The sequence below is a fragment of the Podarcis liolepis genome (genome assembly GCF_965112155.1).
Source record: "Podarcis liolepis genome assembly, chromosome: 13".
NCBI lineage: Eukaryota > Metazoa > Chordata > Lepidosauria > Squamata > Lacertidae > Podarcis > Podarcis liolepis.
In genome coordinates, this window is record NC_139573.1 from 12,740,137 (window position 1) to 12,750,785 (window position 10,649).

Here is a 10,649-nt window from a genome sequence, read left to right on the forward strand (position 1 = left end):
TTTCTTTTTATTGCTTATGAATAAAGACACTGTCGTCTTCATTCTTTTAGGAGGAATTCAAGGGGTCTTACCAGCAAAATGTTCGAACACCTTTCAATCTGGACAAGACAGATTGAATTGCGTATTGTCTTAAGAAACTCACATGAGTTTGCACCTAGTTTTCTGCTGTGTAAAGGGAAAGGCACTCTGCTAAGTAAAGGAACTTGCTAGCCCAAGTTACGAAGAATATTAATAAACAATATAGCCTCTCCTGCCACCCTGAACATTCCCACAGCCCACACATGATGTTTTGAAGATACAAATAGGGCTTGTGGTTTGCTTCTGTGAGAACGAGTAAGGGAGACTGCTCAAAACCTAAGCCTTCTGACTAGGCTTCAGGGCTGAGCAGAGACTTGATACGCAAATACAAAGCACATTAGGTCTTCTCACACAGCATTCATTAAGGGGAACTGGCAGAAACTGGACAAGACCCAGACTAATAACATGAGACATCAGCATATTATTCCAAGCCCCTTCTGCGCAGGACTTTTGCTGCTGCTGCATGGATATCCTTGTTGCGCAGGGTGTAGATGATTGGGTTGAGAAGAGGGGTGACCACGATGTAAAAGACAGCAAGTTTCTTGTCACTGTCGGGGTCTGTCACTGACGGGGGTTTCACGTACGCAGCAATGACCGTGCTGTAAAACAGGGTGACGACCGCCAGGTGGGACACACACGTGGAGAGGGCCTTGCGCAGTCCGGTGGTTGAGTGCATCTTCAGCACAGAGAACAAAATGAGCCCGTAGGAAGCCAGAATGACAGCCAGAGAGGTCAGGATCACCACCGCAGACGTCCCAAAAACAATCATCTCTGTGGAATGGATGTCGGCGCATGCCAGCTTCATCACGATCGGCAGCTCACAGATGAAATGGTTGACGTGGTTGGGACCACAATACGGGAGGCGGAGGGCGCAAATGACGTTTGTTGTAGAGACAATGATGCCACCAGCCCAGGAGGCTGAGGCCAGCTGCACCTGGCGCCACCTGCCCATGAGGATGGTATATAGCAGCGGGTGGGAGATAGCCAAGTAGCGGTCATAAGCCATGACACCCAGGAGAATGCACTCGGTGCCGCCCATGCACGCAATGGCATGCATCTGGACCACACAGCGTGTGAAAGAGACGGTCCCATTCTGGCTCAGGAGATTTGCCAGCATTGGGGGCAAAGTGCAGGTGATGTGGCAGATCTCCAGGCAGGAGAGGTTGGCTAGGAAGAAGTACATGGGCGTGTGGAGCCTCAAGTCGGTCCACACCAGCGAGATGATCACCAAGTTCCCCATAAGAGTGAGGGAGTAGATGATGAGGATGATCACAAAGAGCAGAATCTGCGTCTTTCGGTGGTTGGTGAGTCCAACCAAGACAATCTCAGTGATGGAGGTGCTGTTTTCCATCCCCGCACTGGCCTCCTACTGGCAGGAAAATGACAACTCATTTTGGCAATTGAAGAGAAAAGAAAAGAAAGAGAAAGCAGCAACAGTGAGAGGCTGCAACATTCTTTGGGAACTGAGAGGAGTGAGATTGCTGGAACATTGAGATTTATATCCATGCACTGCTCTGGTTTTGCCAGAAGTGGCTTAGTCATGCTGGCCAAAAAAAACTGTCTGCTGACAAACATTGGCTTCCTCGGCCAGTAAAGCGAGATGAGCACCACAACCCCAGAGTTGTCCACAACTGGACTTAAGAGTCAGGGGTCCCTTTACCTTTTTACTCACCATGAAAATATTACAGTAAGTGCACTTTTGACATTTTGAGGGATGAAAGGTGCCAGTACTGCGTACCCCATGTATACCCCCAGTAAAAACACTGTTTATATTATCTATAATATCCAGTGCTTTTGGGGGGGGGCACAGGGGTATGCATACTCCTAAACATTTTGTGAATCTTTGTACTTTTGTCCATTTACTGCATTTATTTTTCCCGATTTCAACTATAAACTGGTGATTTTCTTGAGTCAAAATGAGAGTACCCCTAAACATTATTTTTTAAGAAAAAAAGCACTGTATATCTCTCTCTATCTCTATCTCTAAAGCCCAACATATTTTGAACACTTTTCATTTCTCAGGGACACTCTTGAACATAAAATTTCAATAAGCTAAAGATCAGTCTGGTAAATTCTATCAGTATTTCTATAGGAATGTTTAGTATTATTTTATACAAACTACTTAAGAATGTGTGTGTGCGTGTGATATACTTTAATTAAGTGACATTAAATAAAATTAATACTTGGTATCTGTATGTTACTGCAACTTTTTCCAGCATCTCCTCACCCCCTAGCAGTTAATCCCACCTAGCTCACAGGTTGCCTGTTGAGCAGTTTTTACAACCTGCTAAGTCAAGAAGTTAAAGCTGCCAGTACCATGTCAGATGGTTATGTGCAAGACAAATGGTTTTCTCTTTTTAAAAAAAGACATTTTTGCACATTATAAAATATTGCCAAGACTACTGGGAGGACCATGAGGATGGGTCCTGCAAGCACAAAGATGGAGAAAGCTCCAGTGAACTCCTAGGCACTTAGAGACTTCCCCCCCTTCCTTTCCATAGGATTGGTTCCTTTCCGCCTTTCTGCCCTCTGTTCTCTGGGATCAGGGCAACCCTAAACCCATACAAATTATAATCTCCAATCTATAAATTGAATTGAAATGGGTGAGCTTTCCTTGAGCAAAAGGCCCACAGTATTAGCAACTTAAATAAGAGGCGTAGTAATTAATTAATCTCTGCTAAAACAACGAGATGTGCTCTTCTATTCCTCTGGCATGTCTGGACCAAGACGTTTTGCTGCCTAAGGCAAAGAACATGATGGTGTCTCTCCTCTGCCATGTACTGAAATCAACTAGACCAGTGGTTGAATCTGATTTTGACATTAGTGATGGGACAGAAATGCATGGGGGCACAAGACACACAGTTGTTCTCCAGCACCACTGTTGCTTGCTCCCCCGCATCTGTGGCCCATTGTCACTCCGCCTAATGATAGGGATGGACTTCCCTCCCTCCCTCAGATACCAATCTCAATTCCAAATGGCTGAACAGGACTTTACCTTCATGTTTCTCTCTGATTTTGCTCCTCAAGAAAGTGGGCTCCACTTCACTTTCCAAGGCAGGATACTGAACAGTAAAGCTGATTGTCGAAACTACCAGTAATTATGCGGCGAGACCTGTGCCATTTTTTTCCAAACGTGCACCAATGGTGGAGGTCAGTGATCTCTGTGCTGCTTCCAAAAGATGGCTTGTGGCAGGATCTTGGCAGCCTTGTGCCTAGTGGTTTCCTCCTTCAGCACAGAAGTGTGAAGTATCTGCAGCTGCCTACTGAAGACCCATTGGAATTAATTATGGAGATGGGCTGCAGGCTGTTTTTATTTTCTCTCTGACCTTCGTATTGTATGAAGGTTTAGATTCAGTAAGATAATGAAAGGCAGGGGACCTATGCCATGGGGACTGTTCCAACCCCCTTTGGTGCTTTCCTTTGCATCATTATCAACCAGTTGTTGTTTTGCCAATTGTCTGGGGTGGGGGAGGTCAATGATCACAAAAGCAGGGGGAGAGCGAGAGTGAGAGCAAGCAGGGGTTGCCAGAGCTCTCTTCATCCTGAGCTGCCCAGAGGCAAGGTGCACCCCAGGGTGCTGTACTGGAGGGGAAATATATGGGGATACACCTTTGGGGCTTTCTTTTTCCAGAGCAGGAAGGATGATGCATTTAGGGGAATCCTGAATCTGATAACTTCCACCAACTCTAAGCAGCATGGTCATTAAGTCAGGGGTCATGGAAGTTGTAGTCCAACATCATATAGAGGGAATAAAATTGGTTACCTTATGAAATAGGAATTTCAATCAACTTCCATCTGTTGATCAAAGAAATTTTCCCCAAAACCATAACACAAACTGACCTAACACAAAAAAACCTAGTTTTATTATTAACAAACATATAAAACCAGAAGCTCTGAGGTCATTAACACAATTTAAAAATTTCTTAAACCAAAGGGGTAGAGAGAGAACATGATTAATTTCTAAAGCAGGGGTCGGCAAACTTTTTCAGTAGAGGGCCGGTCCACTGTCCCTCAGACCTTGTGGGGGGCTGGACTATAATTTTTTTGGCGGGTGGGGGAATGAACAAATTCCTATGCCCCACAATGAAAGCACATATACTACTCATGTAAAAACACCAGGCAGGCCCCACAAGAGATGCATTTTAAATAAAAGGACACATTCTACTCATGTAAAAACACGCTGATTCCCGAACCATCCATGGGCTGGATTTAGAAGGCAATTGGGCCGCATCTGGCCCCCGGGCCTTAGTTTGCCTACCCATGTTCTAAAGTGTACACTATATTGCTGAGTGGCAATTTAGAGATTTATGGAACCTCTTAAAAAGATATAGGAACGAGATATTGGCACACAGATTTTTGCCAAGGATTGGAATAAAATCTTGGAAACTTGACCCTTACAACCTGCTTCCAGTTTTCTTAGGGAAAACACTCATAAATGATAGAAATGGAATTTTAAAACAGAAACATATAGTAAACAGCAATTTAATTCATAAAATACAAGAAGTTGAAACTCAGCATGAGCACACTCAAATGGGGCCCTACAAAGTAACTGATTTTTAAAGAAAATAATCACAAACCTCTTACTATTTCGGAAATTAACTTTATATTGGGTGACATAGCCTGTAGCTGGCTATAGATATACCGGGCTATGCACTTTCTAAACCAAACAAGTATATGAGCTCAGGCACTCTGTAACCTAAATAGTTTTGAACTTCTTGAAAGGTCCAAACCTCTAGGTAAGGACATTATTTCTCAAATATACAAAATTCTCACACAATGGGCTCCTCCTCTCCTCGTCACAATACTATTAAAGTGGAGGAATGTTTTGGAGAGGAAATAGTTGAACAACTTTGGGATCAAAATTGAAATAGTTTGCTGTTTGGTTCAGCCTCAGTGAAGACCTGAGAAAGTGTTTTAAAAATAGGACGGCTTCAATTGTCTGCCTACTTTGAAACATTACTATAAGCACCAGCTGATATTTACCTTAACCATTTCTGAAGCTCTGTATTCCCTTTCGGTGAAATAATGACATCATTTTTCATGTTCACATTGTTAACTGAGATTAAAAGCAATTAAAATAAACTTCTAAAGAGTGTGTAATGTGGCTATGATCCCAATTTGCAGGAGAAGACTGAAGGAAGGTGTTAGTTTTGTTCCAAAAATTAATTATGCAAATTATGCAAGCATTCTGTCTTAAGAAAATTAATTGCATTCAAAAATTATCTAAAGGGAGGGGGACGTTCTGCAGCAATCCTCAGCTGCTGTGTGAGTGTTTTTTAAATGCTTATTTTTGAGGTGGCCAAGAAGCATTCAATGTATCTTTTCTTCCATTTGCATTATATTTACATTTTATTGAGGGAAGAAAAATGCAAAAGTTACATAGTTCCCATTTCTGATTAAACTATGACATGATGGCTATCAATTGAATGGGATAATACCAAAATGGTTGGAAATACCACGTTCCTTTATCACAACTAACTTAAGATGGATATGGGCTACAGAATGTTAGATTTGTCAATCCTTTCTTCTTAGTTGCTCCCTACTATTCAGCTGAGGCCTCATCAGAATAATATAACATTTTGGGGAAAATATACAGCCGAGTAAACCAGCACTGGAGGCTAAGATAGAGAAGATCTCCACAGCCACCATATATTTTCCTCTTGTGCTCCGATAGGTTGGAACAAATGAAAGCCACACACTGCAAAAAACCAGCATGCTGAAGGTGATGAACTTGGCTTCATTAAAACTGTCAGGTAACTTCCTGGCTAAGAAGGCTATAGTGAAGCTGGCAGTGGCCAGTAAGCCCATAAAGCCCAAGACACAGTAGAACATGGAGACTGAGCCTTCATTACATTCCAGAACTATTTCTTTAGTCACAGAGTGCATATCCAAATCTGGGAATGGGGGAGACATAGCCAGCCAAACACTACATAGAATGGCTTGAATCAAGGAACAGGAAAGAACAATGAAGGTGGCCTGTTGTTTCCCCACCCATTTCCTCATCCTGGAACCTGGTTTGGTGACTCTGAAAGCAAGGACCACAATGATTGTCTTGGCCAACACACAAGAAACTGCCACTGAAAAGATGATGCCAAATGCTGTTTGTCGAAGGAGACACGTCACTTTCTCAGGTTGACCAATGAATAGCAAAGCACAAAGGAAGGCAAGAAAGAGGGAGGTGAGGAGAGCGTAGGAGAGGTTCCGGTTGTTGGCTTTAACTATGGGAGTTTCCCGGTGCTTAATGAAGACCCAAAGCACCAAAGCTGTGATGAAAGAAAGGGAAAGAGCAAAAGCAGTCAAAGTGATCCCCAAAGGTTCTCTATAAGACAAGAAACTGATGTCCTTTGGAATGCATGAGTCCCGTTCCACGTTTGGGTAATGATCTTGTGGGCACTGAAGGCATTCATCCATGTCTGAAAAATAAATAAATTCAAGCTTCTATGCAGTGCAGCACAATTTTTTTCCTACTAAAATAATCCAAAATAATGACAAAATATTAAATATGAGTTGAAAGGTATAATCCAAAAGATTCTTCTGCTTCCTTTCCCTATATCCAAGATTCAGCCACATTCAGTGATGATTTGCTTCCTTCTCCCCTCACCCTCCTCAATGCAAGATTTTTGGGTGAAACTCAGTTTACAAGTTATCACTTAACATGGAAATTCTTGAGAATTTTACTTGCTCTTTACTTGTATATATGCCAGATTTTCATTGACTAGAAATAACTGATCAATTGATCCCTAAAAATAATTGTGGAATATGTTGGTTTTCTGTCAAAAAGAGTAATTTGATAGGTATAAACTGGTGAGTACTGTGTTCCATAGTCAGAGAAGTGAAAAATTCTATATTTAGTTATGCTCCCACGCACACATTATTCCAACCACTTCTTTTAATATATAGTACAAATTTGTAAACATCAACTTGGTGTCTTGTTTATGACGAAGTGAAAAAAAAATTGGGTTAACCTTTCTAAAAAAGCCAGAGGCCTTTTTACTAAGCATCATAGGCAATGACATTCCTAAAAAATTAAGAGAAATATTTTTATATGACACAGCAGCAGCCCAAACATTGATAGCAATGAACTGGAAAGGAGAAAATTCTCCAACTATAATGGATTGGCAAAACAAGTTACAGGAATATGTAGAAATGGCGCAAGTGACTAACAGCTTGAGAGGCAACACAATTTGCGCAAAAATGGGGAAAATATAATAGATATTTACGAAATTACAACAGTGGTATAAAGTCTATAGCAGCATTTGATTGATACTGGATTAATGAAATATAAATCAAATAAGTCAAAGGTTAAGTACTGTTCTAAGAATGTATTAGAAAGGAAACAAAGGATAAGCTAATAATGTTAGGTATATTCACAAGCAGAAAGAAAATACACATCGGGAAATGATAGGAAGTCCAATTATGTGGTGGTTTTTTTAATCTATGTTAATAAATAGAGAAGAAAACAAGAGATAGTAGAAATATAAATTAAATTTATTGTTTGTTAACAAATTCAGTATCTGAAGAAATGTGCATGCACACGAAAGTTCATACCAATAACAAACATAGTTGGTCTCTAAGGTGCTACTGGAAGGATTTTTTTAATTTTTTTCGACTATATTTGTTGTATAAGATTGTCAATAAAGTATTAAAAAATAATACTAATAAAAGGGAAGGATCAATACACTTCTAGCTATTTCCAAAAAGTTCTTTTTTGTAACTCTGCAATCTTCAGTTTCCCCGTCAAACAATCATGATATCTTCTCTCGAAAGGGTGATGGTTTTTTCTTTCCTTTTTGGTGCAAATAATAACCTCAATGACTTGGGACTGCTATGGTTAACTTTATCAGACTTTACCTCATATCAAGAACCACATTTTTCACTGAATTCTTAACTATTATCTCAACATAATGAAAATGAATGTCTTAATACCTGAGTGAAGGTACATTTGATAGGCTCTAGGCATGATATGCGTTACCTGTTTGGTTGGAAAACTTCCCTTGTGGACACAGAATGCAATCATAGCAGCAAAATGGTTCCCCTTCCTTCTTTGCTTTATGGTAACCCAAAGGGCATTTATCATTACAAAGAGAAAGGGGCTGCACCTGTCCACAAATGAAAGAAGAGAAGGTTTTCTCTTTTGCAAGCTTGTATATCAACATTGGGAACTGTGAATAACTCTGGAAGTAATGGATATGGTGCAAAATACAAATGGACCTCACCTGGTTAAAACTGCTGGGCCACACGAAGGCTTCTTCCCAAATCCTCAACACTTCTTCTTGGGGAGCCATGGAGTCTATCTTTCCAACTTTGATTCTCTGAAAGGACTGATTTGGAAATGTGATCCAGTTTATAATATCAAATCCAGCCTCTATCTCTCCATTTTCATTGAAGGAAACCTTTTCCCCAACAGTATTATTAAATACTATTCTCTTAACAAAGTGGTTAAGCTAAAGAAAGCAGGGATAAAGAAAAAACAATCAATGGACATGTCAAAGGCTGTGGATCATTCCCACTTCATCCCAAAACTCTTGAAAAACTTTACGGCTGGTAATCGTAGATATAGTGAGTGGGAGAAGTGGGAGAAGACTATTGCCAGTATGTTCTGCTTGGTGGCTTCCCCAAGCTGTCTGATTGTCTGCTATAGGAAGCCCTTCCTCCTTTGTTCTTAGTGTATTCAGGACATTACCTTCCACAACTCTTGATTCTGAAGTTTCACTCCTCCATTTACTATCACTCTGTCTTTGTATCTAGATGAATGCATGGCCTGCAATGCATGTGCTACTGCAAAGGCAGCTGTGTAGACACAGTAGCTGTGGCCAGTCATGCTCATTTCAATAACAGATGCAGGAAGGGTCTCCAACTTCTCTTCTCCACTGCAGATGTCTTTATCCTGTAGGTCTACCATAGAGTTGGGGAACTGACACCCAAATGCCTGCTCCCAGAAAACCCTAAGGAAGCCATCTTCTTTCTCTGAAGAAGGGTTTCTCAACAGAAGAAATTTCTGGAATCCTACAACCTCACTGGAGTGAACAGCAAAGGATATAGCACCATGTAGGAAGCCTAGGTCCCAATCTCTTTGTACAGTAAAGGAAGTGAACTCCATCTGTGCTGTCATAATCCAAACTTTATCATTTCTTTTTGTTGAGGGAAGCTCAAGTGCTAAAACATGGGAGAATGCCCTCAGGATGAGCATGGTTTCAATTTCACCATGCATGACCAATGCATTGACAGTGCTCCTCATAATGCTTTCTTTCATTGCAAATCCTTCTTCCACCATCTTCTCAATATCACTGGTAAAAGACATTTTGGGAATTCTCGCTATGAAATCAAAGCAGATACCTCTCTGGGAAAATTTGTGGATCACATTTTGTTCAAATCTCTCTCCATTGTCATCCTGCCCAGAAATTACTCCAATCCATGTCCACTTGAAATATAGCAGTATCCGGACAATTGCCTCATATTGATGCTCCAAATTTGGGAACATTTGGTGATAGAAAGCAGCTTGGGTTTTCTTATCTATCACTGCCGGAGAGCCGTATATGATCTAATGGAAATTTTAAAAGTTATGTGAGGAGAAAAAGACCAATTAGGTGTGTTCAGAGATTCTGTGGTGTTTTGGAAAGGCATGTAGGAGTGGTGATGCAGAAGTGAGGTCTTTGTAGTGCAAATACACTGTTGATGTCAATATGACAGTCCCACTATTGCATTTGTATCAGGCTGACTTAACTGACACTCCTGCCACCCCATCTGAAGCACTGTAATGACATCAGTTCAGGGAGGTTAGGTAAGCACCCCTATCTGACCCTGCCATTACTAGTTGCTGCTCCACCAGGCGACAGAGTGTGAACGATACTTTAGATGATACTTTAAAATTTTCATTTTTATATTAGCACTTTCCTTCCAGCTATTTAAGATCTATTTTGAGGAGTGCATGGTGGTTGGCAGGAAGCAATCAGGTTGGAATTGGAGCCAGGTCCTGGACTTCCGGGGAGAAGCCATAGCAGGTTGGTTGCATCTGTCATGAGCTCTTGACAGATGTAATAAAGTGGTGATTAATGATAGAGCAGTGATGGGAAACTCCTTCACCCCAAAATCTTAGGCTTCAAAAAGCAAGAAAGTATTGCAGACAAGTTTAAATGTAATAAACCAGAAGGGGAAGTTGAGGGAAGTCAGGTGGGGGGATGCAGGGAATTTAATTAGTTATTATTTGTCATGATGTGATTATGGAAAAAACAATAATGTAAAACTCAATAAAAATATTTTTTAAAAAGAGAGCCTGTCTTCTCCTCCTGCCTCCCTCCATCTCTGTGCAGGCGATGCTGTTGCTGGTCCTGATCCCGCCTTCCCTCGTCAGAGACTCGGCTCCTTCTCACCTCTCTCCTCTCTCCCCCCCCAGCACCTCTCTCTCTCTCTGTCTCTTCTCACACCAGCTGGGCTGCAGAGCTCTTTCAAGCCCAGTTTTGGAGCCGTTGTCTTTCTGGTTGTTGAGGAGCATGCTGTGCTCCAGCTGCCTTGGGCCAGCCATTGACCCAGATCAATCCCGTGATCGACTGACCGATCAGGATTGACGGGTC

At 41.4% G+C, this 10,649-nt stretch overlaps 1 protein-coding gene across 1 annotated transcript; it reads right to left on the minus strand.

Annotated features, from left to right (window-relative positions):
* Positions 1-499: 499 nt before the first annotated feature.
* LOC310691546 (olfactory receptor 2D2-like) lies at positions 500-1,429 on the minus strand (the record flags this gene model as incomplete). The annotated part of the gene is made up of 1 exon (XM_083471408.1): positions 500-1,429. One exon carries the CDS (start codon positions 1,427-1,429, stop codon positions 500-502), a length of 930 nt encoding a protein of 309 aa, XP_083327534.1.
* Between the last annotated feature and the right edge of the window lie 9,220 nt (positions 1,430-10,649).